The sequence below is a fragment of the Podarcis pityusensis genome (assembly GCF_964106645.2).
Source record: "Podarcis pityusensis genome assembly, chromosome: 5".
In the NCBI taxonomy this organism is placed as follows: domain Eukaryota; kingdom Metazoa; phylum Chordata; class Lepidosauria; order Squamata; family Lacertidae; genus Podarcis; species Podarcis pityusensis.
The window spans coordinates 802,376-817,833 of NC_138032.1; the positions used below are offsets into that span (position 1 = coordinate 802,376).

At 50.1% G+C, this 15,458-nt stretch overlaps 2 protein-coding genes across 9 annotated transcripts in view; one reads left to right on the forward strand and one right to left on the reverse strand.

Annotated features, from left to right (window-relative positions):
- OPA1 (OPA1 mitochondrial dynamin like GTPase) overlaps nt 1–8,055 on the reverse strand; it is a 56,255-nt gene extending 48,200 nt beyond the window's left edge. For all 5 annotated transcript variants that reach the window (XM_081007407.1, XM_081007405.1, XM_081007406.1 and 2 more), the window contains exons 1-4: nt 7,914–8,055; nt 5,357–5,675; nt 1,267–1,363; nt 521–628 (exon numbers count right to left, since the gene is read on the reverse strand). In XM_081007407.1, coding sequence (XP_080863533.1) covers nt 521–628; nt 1,267–1,363; nt 5,357–5,675; nt 7,914–7,942 — 553 coding nt within the window. In that variant the 5' untranslated portion in view covers nt 7,943–8,055. The remainder of the gene's footprint in view (nt 1–520; nt 629–1,266; nt 1,364–5,356; nt 5,676–7,913) is intronic.
- Nucleotides 8,056–9,461: 1,406 nt separating this feature from the next.
- The window catches only part of LOC308478107 (putative cation-transporting ATPase 13A4), a 56,900-nt gene continuing 50,903 nt past the window's right edge, over nt 9,462–15,458 (forward strand). For 3 of the 4 annotated variants that reach the window (XM_081007387.1, XM_081007389.1, XM_081007390.1), the window contains exon 1: nt 9,462–10,910. In XM_081007387.1, the coding sequence (XP_080863513.1) occupies nt 10,848–10,910 (63 nt within the window). In that variant the 5' untranslated portion in view covers nt 9,462–10,847. Of the gene's footprint in view, nt 10,911–11,545; nt 11,591–15,458 lie in introns of those variants that run through there. The other variant, XM_081007388.1, reaches the window with a different exon arrangement.

Genomic DNA, 15,458 nt, shown 5'->3' on the forward strand with positions numbered 1-15,458 from the left:
AAAAATCTGAAAGCACATAGGAGGATCTCATCTACTTGTCATTAGTTTCCAAGTACGTCCCTGACATTCATCCCACTCCCTGGGCAAAGAGCAATCTGCTCAGGGAGGGCAAATACTGCTGAAAGGAGACAGAGAGACACCGCTGCCCGCTTCCTGGCAAGTTGTAGCCCCACAATGGCAGAAACCTCCAAGTCCCTAAACCAAGAAGGCATTGGTGACAGAGGCAGGGCCCTCTTAAGCATTAGCAAAGGTTCAGTACGATGGAAACGGCTGCTTCAGATGTGATAATCTGGGAGGAAGGAGGGAGGACTGCAGGGCCCTGAAAATGTCCAGCAGCCACCACTAAGCCAGAGGAGCCCTCTGCCCATGCATGGCAATATGTTCAGATGCTCACGTCTGCATAAATGCCCAGACTGCCCGGCGGGGGGGACTGGGCACTGCGAAGCAAACATTCAGCCCAACACTGTTTACGTCACTAGGGCAGGTTTGTATAACTCAGCCAGATGAAAAATTCCCTTACCAGGTGTGAGGAAACCCGACAGTGATCTGAGGCTCTCTCCAATCTTGTCAAAATCAGGCAGCAGCTTAGCGAGGTCTTCTGAATCAGGAAGAGCTTTTGTAAGTTTTTCTAGGAAAAGCAAAGGGAAAGTTAGCCCCCCTTGGGGTTGTTTTAGGTAAAAAGAACAGACTGTCATCTCCCTAGCTGGGGAGTGGCTGGGGAAACCCGGCCAGATGGGCGGGGTATAAATATAAATTATTATTATTAAATTATTACTAGCTTTAACCTGGACAGTTCAGAATTTCTTAACGGCTACTTATATTCTTTAGCAAGCTCTACTGCAGAAGATTTCTAAATGTGTTTCATAAATGATACACCATACATTCCCGATACACAGCAAGTCGTCTGAACACATACAGAAGTCAGAATCCTATCAACATTTAATGGGGCCCAGGCAGCTTTGAGACATAACAATTCGGATGTTAAAAAACCCCTCAAAGTGGTACACAAAACAATATTTTTTTTTAATGGATGGGATTTCATTGTTTTACTGCTGGAGTATATCCTTTAGTATGAGCCACACAAAGATTTGGAGAGAGTAAAATAAATAATAGCAGGAAATATTATGCAATAAAAACGTTTTGATTTCTGATTTTTTTTTTTTTAATCCCCAGAAGAAAGGAATGATGCCTGTCCCTCTGTATAAATGATTATCAAAGTTCCGCAACAACTTGGCATTAGAGGAAAAATGAAAAGCCGGCACCAACCGAGGTCAACGTATTCATCAAGTTCCCATATGAAGTCAGGAATAATCCACTTGTACTCGGTGAGATCAGGCACCATCTCCTTCCATTGGTCATATGTCTAAATTAGAAGTGAGAAAGACATCAACAAACATTTGCATTAGCTACTACGATGACAAGAACAAAACTGCAAGTCTGCCGTGTACAAGACTATTCCTTCCTCCAGCCTTCTGACTGAATAACAGGATTAGATGGACTAGATGGGACCCTTGCGGTCATCTAGTTCAACCCCCTGCAATGCAGGAATCTCAACTGAAGCATCCCTGACAGATGGCCACCCAACCTCTGCTTGAAAACCTCCAAGGAAGGCGACTCCACCACCTTCCAAGAGAGTCCATTCCACTCTCAAACAGAATGTTCTTCCTAATGTTTAGTCAGAATACCCTGTCTTGTCATATATACCCAAATCAATGGGTTGCATTTATGTTTTTAAAAAGTAATTCATCAGCACCAGGTCCTTTTTCAAGTTGCCTTTTGAGTCTGGGAACTTCACATGCAAAATGGGCAGAAGATCCCTTTGATCAGGACAAGGGCCAACGAAGAGCCCCAGGAGGGCGCTGACCTCGCAGGCTCCACCTCTGTTTCGCTGACTGGCTTATCACTGAGCTCCATATGATCAGTGCTTCTCCTCCTCACCCAAGGCTGAGTAAGACCACCTGGCTGGCCCTGCCTTTCCCGTGGTTGAAACTATAGCAGCAGCAGCTGCCTAGAGGTTGCCAGCCTTTGGGCAGACATCCATCTGCTCCTTGTGATGCTGAGAAGAAAACCAGTCAAACCAAGCTGTGCCTTTTTGCCCCTGGTGAGGAATCTCCTTCCCAGAGGGGTTCTGTCTGCTCAGCAGCTCTCCCCAATAAACTACTTTGCAAATTACTGTGTGTCTGAACTGCATAACAATTGTAGATTGAAGTGTGTTTGCTTTACTGATAAGTTAATGTACATAATGCAACCATATTGTTTTGCTGACAGAAATGCTAGATTTACAGTGCTTTGGTTCTGCTGTGAGTAACTATGAGCTGTGTTGCAGAAGAAACATAATACAGGCAGCTAGAATTCATAGGTGAAAGAGCCCTGGCGGCACAGTGAGGCAGACGCACAAGTAGAATAGGACAGCTCATAGCCCTCGAAAGATCTTTGCCCTCCTGTAATTTGCAAATCATCTCATCAGCCACAATAACCACCTGGTGATAAGAACCATAATCGGCTTATCCAGCTGCTTTAATCCTGAGCTTTGCCTGTTTCAGGGAGTATAATTGGGAGAGGGAATATAAAACTTTCTCCTTCCCAACTTCAACCTCTGCACATCTCTCATGATTCCACCACCATCAAAACCAAGTTGCTTCTTGCAATACACCTCAAATTAGGAGATGCCGGACTTCCGGGTTGGCGCCATCGCCGAATGGCGGACTCCCTCCGAGCTCCGGAGGGAGTCTGCTCGGCAGGGGCTGGGTCCTACCGCACCGGCGATGCGGGGACCCTTAAAAACCACGGCCACGAGGGTCGTGGACATGGAGACTCGGCTGGCACCGCTAGCGCCCTCCCGACTCGTGAAGGAGCCTTTTTAAAGGCTAAGGATCGGGTGCCGGGGAGAAGCGTGGTGCTTTGAGTCCTCTGCTATCCCTGCCGAGCGCAGCCGCATGCCATCCGGCGGAGAGCGCTGACTTCTTCTATTGAAAATTCGGACTTTTAGACAACAACCCGTGAGTAATTTGGAAACTGGGTTTAAAAGGAGGAAAAAAAGAATTTTCTTTTTGAATTGGATACGAGCGGGGGGGGATCCAAAAAGGAAGTCAGTCCCCCCCCCCTATTGTAAACCTTTCAAGACAAGGACGGGGTAACCAAGGTCCAAAAAGATTTGTTTGCTGATAAAAACTAAGAATTTCACGATGGGGAATTATAAGAACTGTGCTGGAGGATGAACTGAGGGAGAAGAAACGTAACCCCCCCCCCCCTGGGAACCGGGGTGATTGAAGAGAGAGCCTGGTGAAAAGAGTCGGAGATTTTGACAGCTGTCAAAGTAGCTGTCAAAGTCGGAAAGCAGAGAGGATTTTATTATGAGAACTTTGCTGGCTAAATTTGTTACAATTTGCTACAATTTGTTAAAACTTGGATACAAAATGGCGAAAATATGGATAACAATCGGACTTTTGGACTAGAGAAGACAAAGTTATAACAATCCCCCTAGAGGAGTTTCGGGACATTACAAAGATGGTCGTAAGTGAAAAAAACACCATTGGAATTTTACAGGACTGGTTATCTTCTGGGAAAGCTGCGAAACGGAAACAATATTTTGTCTACAGGGTGTTCAGCTAAAGGAGACAATAGAATTTTCTATTGAAGAAAGGAAGGGACTGAACGCAAGTTTTTGTTCCTGAATAATAATAATCCCTGCAGACTTATTAAGCTTCTGAATTAGAACGTTTCAGCAGCGGAACAAGAGAAAACTGGACTACAATTTGGAAAGAACAATGGGGGGAGTTTTATTACAGATCTGAAGTTAAGTGTTCTAAAAATGTTTATGAAAGGGAAAAAAAAAAAAAAAAAAAGAAAAGAAAAAACCAGCAAGGAGTTGGGGGAAATAGGTGATTTATGGATTGTAAGAATCCCAGGCGGATAACATGGTTTGGTGGTCAGGGGGAAATTAAACCGGGGACAGGGGGGGAGAACTATAATCCAAAGGCTTGTTAACTTCTTTTTTTTTGAATTAGCTTTGTCCTATCTATTATACTCTTTATTTCTTATTTCTGATACTTTTATTATGTGGGGAGTTTTTATTATTAAAAAAAAGGAAATTGTGGAATGAAAATGGGGTGGGCCTTGGGAAAGAAATTTTTTGTGTTTTATTAAGGGTATTGATGTGGAGTGCAGAAATTTTAAATTCGAATAATGGTTTAACAAATTAAGTTTTTAATTAGAATTGAGAGCTTGTGGAGCCAACAATATGAAAAAGGAATATGGTAGGGGTGGGGGAAGGGGGGAGTCCCAGAAAGCGGATATATGAAAATAAGGATATATGAAAATATGTAAATTCTTGCTTTCTGTATTTTCTTTTTTTTTTTGAAAATTTTAATAAATATTATTTAAAAAAAAAACAAATTAGGAGATGCCACTACAGCTTGGAGCAGGAGGCAAGGGGACTTCCCCATTCAGAAAGTAGGAGCAACACTCCAGAGGACTTCTCCACTTCTACCGATGCTTCACATGCAAGAAAGGGAAGGAAGGGTACCCTCTCCTGCCATCAGTTCATGGCACCATCACTAGGGAAGAAGAAACGTAGAGAGCACCATCCTAGAGAAACCTAGCTCCATCTTGAAAAGCTATCTTTTCACTTCACCCCAGGTGAAATGTGAAGATGGTTGAGAACAGTGTTTCCTAAACTCTCCAGCTGTTTTTGAACTACAATTCCATACATCCCTGACCACTGCTCCTGCTAGCTAGGATGATGGGAGTTGTAGTCCAAAAAACAGCAGGCGACCCAAGTTTGGGAAAGACTGGTCTAGAGGCCTGGAGCAAGGAGAGCCCCCAGGAAAAGTAAGGGGCTGGCATAAATTTGATGAGGGTTGGAGCAAAGGCTGGGGGTTTCCCACACTGAAAAGCAACCCTATTCCACTCCTGGATCTGAAGGAATATCAGCTAGGAATTTGGTAACTCTTTCATTGTCCTTTTGCACCATTTGCATAAGTCTGTGTTTGCAAGATGAGAACCCACTTCCTAGATCAGGGCCAATCTTGGCTGGCCAGGGGCTCCACTGTTACTCAACCACAGACAACTTCCCTTGGCAGTCCAAGGGTTCTTGCACGGCTGTCAGCAACTGAGCCGAACCGCTCAACTGCACCTGTGAAAAAGGCACTCCCTGAAGGCACTTAAAAAAATCCTGCCAAAGTCTGTCACTAAGGTAGCTGATCTTGCTTTCTATGAAGCAACTTCCTTGCCTTAGATCAACAACTGTGTACTGTCCATCCCCAAACCTTTAGTTCTTCAGACAATGAGTCTAGAGTCACTGTGCCAACACACCGTACGGATGGCACAGACCAGTCACTACTCCAGAGCTAAGTACCTTTTTGGCTGTGTAGCCACCGCCCACAGCAGATCCTAAGACGAGATAGCGAAGCTTTAGAAGCCTGGAAGCCACTCTGGCTAGCCAAAAGGTCCTGTGGGGCTGGGATCCATGCTTTACAAGGAGGAGTTTGCTGCTGCGCAAGGGAAGGTGATTAAGAGCAGAGAACGGCTGCGCTGAGATCCGTAACGGCAGCCTTTGAAATCTGGAAAGAGGATGGCGGGAATGATGAATACTCCGGGAAACGAGATGCAGTTTCTGCAGCGGCGACTTCCCTCTGACTCCATAGGTCCCATTTGCTAGGTGTTGACAGACAACGCTGAAGGAGAAGACAAAGAACTTATTTGCACGTGCAACGCTGTTCCAGCCTTAATCAAGATTCTAATCTCCCACCCGCAGAACTACTCAAAGCAGACCCTGCACACCAGCATCCCATTCTTCTGAGCAGCCCCCCCCCCCAGCTGTCCCTGAACCACCAGCTGCTGACTCCCAAAAGGTAGCACAAGATTTTCAGTAGCCGGTTGCAAGGCGGGGGGGGGGGGGGAGTATTGGGAACGGAGCAAAGGGTAAGGCTTGCTGCACCAACAAATAACTACGTGGGATTGTGGAAATTGCTCTCTCTGCTGAGGGTCTCCTCAGCATCCTTCACATGAGCACAGATCACAGGTTTCAGAGTCCCCACCCAAGTCTCTGTGAAATCCTGGGATCAGCAACTTATGAGTATGGAGAAGCACACAAGTGGTCATCCTATGTTATCATCTACGTACATCATGGTTAAGGTACAGTACCTAACCAATACTGAAACCTACATTATAACACGCCAGTCCAATTGTTAGGTCCTAAGCAGTAAGGAATGAGGTAAGTCGCTACGTGGCCCTCGTGTAGCTGGCCGGACATGAGGAAAACACAGCCACGTGCTTTTGCTGTTACAGGAACATCACAGCGAGATTAAAGTCTTTATAAAACTCCCAATTCAATGGCCACCGAAACACAGAAAATTCCTTTCAATCGTGCATTGGCTAAATAAAGTAGATGTCACTGCAACTTGGGACCAGCTGCTTCCTTGCTGCAGAGGTGCGAGGAAATTCCCATCATCCCTAGCTTACAGGTCCAGTGGTCAGGGATGATGGGAATTGTAGTCCCAAACATAGCTGTCAACCATCCCTTATTTGGCGGGAAACTCCCTTATCCCAACGCCGTGTCCCGCTGCTGTCCCTTATTGATGATGTCCCTTAAATTTCCTGGGTTTCATGCTCGCCCGGCTTGGGAGGGAAGCAGCGGCTTGGTGTCCTCCGCCGCGAGAGAGCGCGCGCGCATGAGCTACCGCGTCTCCATCTCTCCCTTTCCCCCCTCAGGGGTGTGTCATGAGGAGACGGGCGGAAGCAGGTGGGCAGGCAGCCCCTCTCTTGCGAGACTTCCACCGCGCTGCCAGGGGAAGCCGGAGGTGGCGGCGGCCTGAGGGAGGAGGAAGAGGAGGGGATGGGGAGGGACGCAGAAGGGCGGCGCTTCAGTGGCCGCTGCTGCGCTGCAACCACCTCATGCTGGGCTCGCGGGTGGTGTGGGCGTGAGTCTCTCTCCCTCCCCCCCTAACTCTCGGGTGGGGAAGGCCGATGGAACTCCTTGCGCCAGGACGATGGCAGCCCCGACGTGCTGCTTAGCATCCCCTCCAGCCAGTGCAGTATCTTAATGTAGTGATTTCCCCCCCTGCATCCCTTTCATAACTCTATTTTTATAAATCATTTGTCCATCCATAGTTCCGATTTTTACTACAAGTTTTCTGTCAATCCTACCAATGTATGTAACTCTTGACAATAGCTTTTCAAATTAATTATAACCTTTCCCCATTCTTTATTAAAGAGGTCCTCTTCCTGGTTTCTAATTCTGCCTGTAAGCTTTGCCATCTCGACGTCGTTCATCAGTTTTGTCTGCCCCTCTCCCTTGGTGGGAGTTGTAGACCCTTAGGATCATCTAGTCCAACCCCCTGCAAAACCCAGTCAGTCGCAGCCAAAGCAGCCTGGCTCCATCAGTGGCGGATTCCTGTATAACCTAAGCCAAAATCCCTTATTTTGGCTGCTGGTCCCTTATTTTCTAATCTCTAAGTTGACAGCCATGGTCCCAAACATCTGGAGGGCCGGAGTTTGCCTATGCCTGATATAGGAAGCGCATGCGGCCCGAGGGGCGGGGTATAAATGATCAAGTCCTTATTCTTGTACATGATTCTCCATCATCATCATCATCACCATCCTAAATAGTAATTTATTATTTCTACCCCGCCCACCTGGCAGGGTTTCCCCAGCCACTCTGGGCGGCTTAAAGCAAATATTGTATTTTAATATTAATATTCCTCCAATGCGGAAAGCTTCCCTCCCCCGGGAGGCCCAGGGGGCGCGTGCAGCCCCTCGGGGCGAAGGGGAGCCATGCCAGCCCCTCAGGGGGGAGGCCGGCGGGGTCGGGGCCCGCAAGGTCGGGCCAGGGGGGGAGAGGTTAGGCCCGAGGCCTCCGGCTCCCTCTCCCCGCCCCCCCAGCCCTGCCCGGGCGGCGCCCCCTCCCTTCTCACCAGGCGGCGCGGGCGCTGCTCCTCCACATCCCGGCGTCTCCCTCTCCCTCTCCCTCTCGGCCCGCCAAGGGGCTCCCTCGCCCAGTGCGCCGCCCAAAACACGCCGCCGACGCCGACGCCGCCCGGAAGCGGAAGAGGCGGGCGGAGCGCTGGGAGGGAGACACCGCGCCGCCCGGGAGACCCCGCCCCCTCACGCCGAGGGACATAGACTCACGAAGCGCAGAGCGGCGAGGCCGAGGACGGGAAGGGGCGGGGGGAGGGGCTGGAAGGATCACGTGGTGCTGGACGCTCCTCCCCCGGCAGAGCCTCTGGCCGCCAGAAAGGCGGGATCCTCCTCCTCGCAAGCCACGAGTTCGAGTCCTGCCCTCGGGAGCGAGGAGGAAACGGGCAGAAGAGAGGGGGAAAGAGTAACAATAGTAATAGTAATAATAATAATAATAACAACAACAACAATAACAACAACAACAATATTTTAATAAATAATAGTAAATAATAAATTTAGCTTAATGGTTGCCATCAATTTGATTTTAATTAATTTTTATAATGAAATGTTTTAGAATGTTGCACTATTTTATTGTTGTAAGCCGACCTGAGCCCCGCTTCGGCTGGGGAGGGCGGGAGATAAATAAAATTTATTATTATTATTATTATTATTACAGACACATCGCCTTGCCAACAAAGGTCCGTATAGTTAAAGCCATGGTTTTCCCAGGAGTGATGTATGGAAGTGAGAGCTGGACCATAAAGAAGGCTGATGGCCGAAGAACTGATGCTTTTGAATTCTGGTGCTGGAGGAGACTCTTGAGAGGCCCATGGACTGCAAGAAGATCAAACCTCTCCATTCTGAAGGAAATCAGCCCTGAGTGCTCCCTGGAAGGACAGATCCTGAAGCGGAGGCTCCAAGACTTTGGCCACCTCAGGAGAAGAGAAGACTCCCTGGAAAAGACCCTGATGTTGGGAAAGATGACTCATGTTCAGCTTGGGGTCCCCCAAGACCCCTAGATCTTTTTCACATGTACTGCTAGTAAGCCAAGTCTCCCCCATCCCATACAATCATACCTCGGGTTGAATGTGCTTCAGGTTGAGCGCTTTTGGGTTGTGCTCTGCGGCAACCCAGAATAATGGAGCGCGTTACTTCCGGGTTTTGCCGCTCGCGCATGCGGAGACGGTCAAAATGACATCATGCGCATGCGCGGAAGCAGCAAAACGCGACACGCGCAGACGCGCTGTCGTGTCTTACGTTCCACTCAGGATGTGAACGGGGCTCCGGAACGGATCCCGTTCGCATCCCGAGGTACCACTGTATTTGTGCTTCTGGTTCTTCCTGCCTAAGTGCAGAACCTGACATTTGTCCCTATTGATTTATACGAATTATGAAGCACGGCACACAGAAGGGAAGTGTCTTCAGCATATAGTATGGTCTGGCTTGTATAAATCCATCATTCACACACACACATGTATACATATTTTTATATATGTATAATCACTATAGGGACGCGGGTGGCGCTGTTCTCTAAACCACAGAGCCTAGGACTTGCCAATCAGAAGGTTGGCGGTTCGAATCCCCGCGACGGGGTGAGCTCCCGTTGCTCGGTCCCTGCTCCTGCCAACCTAGCAGTTCGAAAGCACGTCAAAGTGCAAGTAGATAAATAGGTACCGCTCTGGCGGGAAGGTAAATGGCGTTTCCGTGCACCAGAAGCGGCTTAGTCATGCTGGCCACATGACCCGGAAGCTGTCTGCGGACAAATGCCAGCTCCCTCATCCTATAGAGCAAGATGAGTGCCGCAAGTCCAGAGTCGTCCACGACTGCACCTAACAGTCAGAGGTCCCTTTACCTTTACCTTTATAATCACCACCTGATTCCTCTAATAAAGAAAGTAAAGAAACATTGACAAAAGAGCTGCGATCGTAGGAAACTAGTGTATTATTGTGCTCAGATCCTGCTTGTGAGTTTCCCACAACTGGCATCTGGTTGGCCAGTCTGAGACCTGGATGCTAGACGGAACGCGGCTCCTTTGGCCTGATCCTGCGGGCTCTTCTTATGTTCTCAAGCAGGCTCCGAGTGCGAGAGCAACTCTCCTCTCCTGTGGATTCCAGGTAATGGGATTCAGAAGCATCGCTGTCCAGACTGGAGGCAGAGCAGAGCCATCAGGGTCCAGAGTCGCAGACATCTCTCTCCTCGATGAATTTGTCTCGTCCTCTTTTAAAGCCATCCAAGTTGGTGACCAGCCCTGCCTCCTGTGGCAAGGAGTTCCACCGATTAACTCTGCATGTGTGAAGGAGTGAATCTTCCACCGTTCGACTTCATGGGATGCCCATGAGCTCGACCATTAGGCGAGATGGAGAAAAATGTTTTTCTGTCCCCTTTCTCTGTGCCAGGCACCATCGCATGAACTTCTCTTCCTCTCCTGCTCCCTTTTCCGTCTCCTTTCGCCCCTCTGAGGAGGTGGGTCTCTCCTTCGGTCGCTGAGCCCTGCCAAAGTTTGGCAGCACATGGCAAAGTTCATTTGTACAGAGAGAGAGAGACGGCGATCAATCAAGACCTGCTTTTCTGCTTCTGACAAACACGCTGCCCGGCTCAGAGAAATCCCATAATCTTTCCTGGCGAAGCACTCCCCATTTTTGGCCTGCCCCCAGCAGAAGAATGCAGCCGGGCTCCGTCTCCCCACCTCCAGCGCTCTCTCTGAACGGGCCAAGGATCTTCCGGCAGCGGATGCCAGAGCAGGACGGGCGAGGACGGCCAGGTAGATCCTACCTGGAGCCATGGGGCGGAGCTGTCTGTCTGGAGGAAGGTGTGTCCCTAGCAAGCTTCCTTGGCATATAAGGGGTGACCCCTCCCGGGTGTCCTGGCAAGGCTTGCAGCAGCGACAGTGACCCTGGAGAGAGTCCGGGGAATACTTGGAGGCCTCAGGAGACCAATGCAGGCAGCTTCCCATGGGGAGGAAACATGGAGGGAACCACCAGGCTTTGCTCAACGAGGGAGAAGAGGCTGAAATGGTGAGTCCCAGAATCTAAAAGTGCAAGTGGGTTGGGTGCGTTGCAGCGGGTTGGGCTGGATGACCTTCGGGGTCCCTTCCAACTCTGCCATTCTATGAGTCCCCCTCTAACAGAAGCGAGCAGGGAGCCAATGGGAGCTTGGAAACGGAAAGCGGAAAGCTGTCTTTTGCCAGCTGTTTTTGTTGATAAGTGTTTCCTTCTGCTTTGGTGGGTAGAACTTGAACCCAGGGCTTCAAGTTACAGGAAAGGAGATTGCGATTAAACAAGAACCTTCTGACAGGAAGAGCCGTTTGACAGGGGAGGAAGGCGATGGACTCTCAGAGGAAGTTGCTGAATTAGTCAGGCCAATTTCTTTGTAAGGCAGTGGCCTTAGCTGACCTCCTGGATGTCCCCATCAGCACCCCCAAAGAATGAGCCAGGTTGCAAGAGACAGGACTGGAGGAGGGACCTCCAGGCCAAGGGATGGGCCTCCACCCCCCTCACCTGTCTGCTAGGTAGGAGAATAAGATCCAGAGAGTTGTGAGTGAGCAGAGCTGGGAGCAGGAGACAGAGACTCGCTTGCTCTGCACTGGACCCAAAGCCGGGACTACATCCTATGCCCAGGTTGTATCTGCGTGCAGATAAAACCAGATATCCTAAAGGCACCGCAGGGTCTTTCGTTCCAAGGAAGCTGAACCCAGGTAAAGTGCCTTGAACCCTGGATTATCTCTCGGCTCAGAAATTGGGGTGGCGCACAACATTATGCTAAATATGTGGAACACGTTCAGCTTAAACCTTTCCCCATGGAGACTCCTGAACCAAATGGAAACCCTTCTGGGAATACTAAGTTTCTAACTTAGCAGCAGTCCTGCGTTAGCTCTGCTCTGCTTCCCATGGGCAGCTCCCAAGACAGCGCCTGCTGCCCATTCCTGGCCGTATCCTGTCTTGCACAGCAGCAGCAGCAGCAGCAGCAGTCCCTTCAAAGGATTAATTTCTCCAGACATCTTTCAACATTCATTGCCCAGAGGGATTATGGCTGCGGTCCTGGGCAAATTTACCTTCAGGCAGGAATCCAAACTGAAATCAGATGGATGGCTGTCTGTCATGGATGCTCCAGTTGGAGGTTTCCTGCATTGCTGGGGGTTGGACTAGATGGCCCCTGAGGGTCCCTACCAACTCTATAATTCTCCTGTACAAACCTCAGGGTTGCATCCTCTCCTAGGAGGCTGGTCACATGAGCCTTGCGTTTCCGTGGACTATGCCAGACCTGACGCTAAGAGCGTCCTTAGAAACAAAGTCTGTTTTGAGAAATGGAAGGAGCAGGAGCGGAGGTCCCGATTCTCCTCAGGGCTGCTGTGCTTGCAAAGAGGCGCTCTAACCCTTTCGTCCCTAACTGACTCCGGAGTGAGTCACTGCAAGTGACTGAACCAGCAGGACTCACCCCGACGGCTGTTCCTCCAAAGTGGTAACATCAAGTAATGCTGTGAGTCGTCCATCCTCATCTCTGGCAACCGCAGGGACGCCCGCTGCTGCTGCTCCTGTTGAGCTGGTTCCACCGATTTGGGGGGGAAAGTCGTGTTTCCAACAACAGCGAAAAACAGACCGTAAAAGGAAGCGGAAGGAAGATGAAGAGCAACGGGGAACATCGGATTCAAAGGATCAAAGGCTGGGCTGCAAAAGTTTAAAAGGCTTTGGAGGGCAAAAAAGTATGCTCCTGGCCCCCCCAAAATGGAAAAGTGGGCGATTGGTGGTGGTGGGAGCTCTGTTCAAGAGACCCTCCCTGGTTTCCACCTGCCTCTGCTTTCCATCTGTCCATGCGGGGGCTTCATGACTACGGAGAGAGGGGGAGCCGCTAGGCTTTGCTTGCAAAATGCTGGCGGACAAACGCTGCTGCTTTAAACGCCAGCCCCGCAGTGTCCTTTTGGGGCAGGGAGAGGGAGCAGGGCTCGGCCGCTGACTTGGCACAGGCAGAAGAAAATGGCAGAGACCCCGTTTCCTGCTCAGCGCTGGGTTCCTGCTTTCTGCAGCACCCCAGAAGCTCCCCAAGACCAGCTAGTTGCCAGGGCTCAGGGCCGTCTTACCCATAGGTGCTAGGGGTGCGGGGCACCTGGGCGCTGGGCTCTCAGGGGCACCAGGCTGAGAGTCCGGGGCCCGAGAGTTGAGTCCAGGGAAGAGCCTGTCCGTCCATCGGAGCTCCGCAGTGGGCTCTTCTGCTGCGGGCGGCTCTGCGCTGCGAGTTCGGGGGCGACCGAGCCAGTGAGGCGACTGGCCAGTTCTGCCCTCCTACGCACCTGGGACTGGGCAACCTGGGGGGGGGGACCAGGCGGATCTTTGCCCCCCGGCACCGCATGTGCTTCAGACAGCCCTGCCAGTGCTCTAGAAGCAGTGCCAAGCCCTGCCCTTATCTGCATGGCACCGTGTGGGGCAGGTGGGCATGGTTTGCCCCCAAACAGTCTCGCAGGCCCATTGGGTGAGAGGCTGGCAGGCCAAGATGGGCCAGAGGTTACACCATCATTTCCAAGTGCCCCCCAAATGCCAAGACCATCATGACAACCCTTATGCCACTACGGCTCCTCACTGTGCCACGCAGAGTCCTGAATTCTGGGTGGGTCAGATATAGGATCTCCCATGTGTTTATCTATGTGCTGTGTGGAGAAGTACTCCCAGTGCCTGTTTTCCTCTTCCCTCCTGATTCTTTTTTCCTCTTGTGTCATGTCTGTTAGATTGTCAGCAGAGACTGACATATTTTAGGGTGTGCCAAGAGCTTGGATAAACTCTAGGTGCTTTGTAATTAATGACAGTAGTGGCATAAACTGAATTTAATAATGAAAAGAGAGATTTTAAAGTGGTGCAGAGGAGCCGACGGGAAACTCTTTTGGAAGTCTGTTGTGAGAACTGCCGCTCTTGCCATGCCGGCCCCCCGTGGATTGACCAGAAGTCAATACGGCCCTCGGCCTTGAAAACTTTGCCCCCCCCCCCAGTGTCTGCTGCAGTTTCAGACGTGGCTCATTTTGTGGGCTAAACTCCCACTTTGGTTTTCCTTGAAGACTTGCCATCAGGGTCTCTGGTGAACCCGCAAGTCCTGCAACTGCAGCAGGCAGCCGTTCTGTCAACCCATCAACCGCACAGTTTCGTGCAAAAACTGGATTTAAAATGTTTATGGTTTTTGGGTAGTTGTTTCTTTCTGGGTTTGGTATTACTCAGCAATCTGTGGCATGTGCTTAGCCCACAAGCTGTGAGCCAAAGGAATGATGCAGATTACGCAACTGTTTCCTTTTGGTCGTTTTAATCATCTTTGCGGCCGGACGGAGAGTGGGCCAAGTTAAGGACGGGGTGTTGCTCTGCTGCGGCTGGAGGGCGGCAGGATTGTGGCGGGTGGGGAAGGAGGGGCAGAAAGAGTATCTGCCATGCAGAGTATCGTCTTCACGCTGGCATTGGCCTCTGCCTCTCAAAAACTTCGTCACTTGCCAAGTCATAAGCAGATACTGAGCCTGGATTTGCAGTTTTTCTGTGGTTCCCGTCTCAACTTTTTGTGGTGGTGGAGACAGATACAGTGCTCCTTTGTGCTACACATAGTGAAACTCTGGAACTCCCTCCCACTAGAAGCAGTGATGGACATCAGCCTGGGTGTCTTATGAACAAAAGAGGTTTACAGACTGTCTCAAGGCAAATCTAAAAAAATGTAGCATAAACACCGACAATTGGGAAACACTGGCCTGTGAGCGCTCCAGTTGGAGAACAGCCTTTACCAAAGGTGTTCTTAAGTTGTGGGTGAACATATCAGACGACACAGCAATTCTTCAAACAGCTCTTGTTTATTCACAGGCCAGAACAGAACTGAACTGAAGGGTTCAGCCAGCCTGCTTATATAGAACTCCACTACAACGCAACAGTAACAACTTTCTGTAATTATCCAATCACTGAACGTCACTTTCAATTCCTTATTTGCATATGTGGACCTGAGTGAAAACTATCTACAGTATCCCCCTGCTGGCCCAGGGTGAGAGCTTCAGTACATAACAGGTGTCATGGGCTTTGAAGACACTCGAACTCAGGATGCAAGGGAGAAATGTGCTAAGAGGAAGGCACGCATGGCAAATCCACACCGTGATCAACTCCCACCCGGAAACCCATGTCCCCACTGTGGAAGGACGTGTGGATCCAGAATTGGCCTCCACAGTCACTTATGGACTCACTTTTAAAAACTGTGTTCATGGAAGGCAATCTTACTCGGCTACAAGGGATTGCCAAAGAGAAGAGAGAAGAGGATTAGGCAAATTCGTGGCTGTTGAAGGCTACTTGCCACGAGGGCTTTGCTGTGCCTCCACAGAGAGAGGCCATCAGCTGGGATAACTTTAAAAGAGGATTGGACCAAATCATGGAGGGGGAGGAGAGGGCCAGGGATGCTTCTGAATGACAGTTGCTGGAAACTGCCCAAAGAGAGGGTTGCTCTTGTGCCCGGATCCTGCTTGTGCTTCTTCCATTGGGCCATCAGGTCGGCCACTGTGAGAACAGGATGCTGGCCAGGATGGGGCGCTGGCCTGATCCTGCAGGCTTCTCTTATGCTCT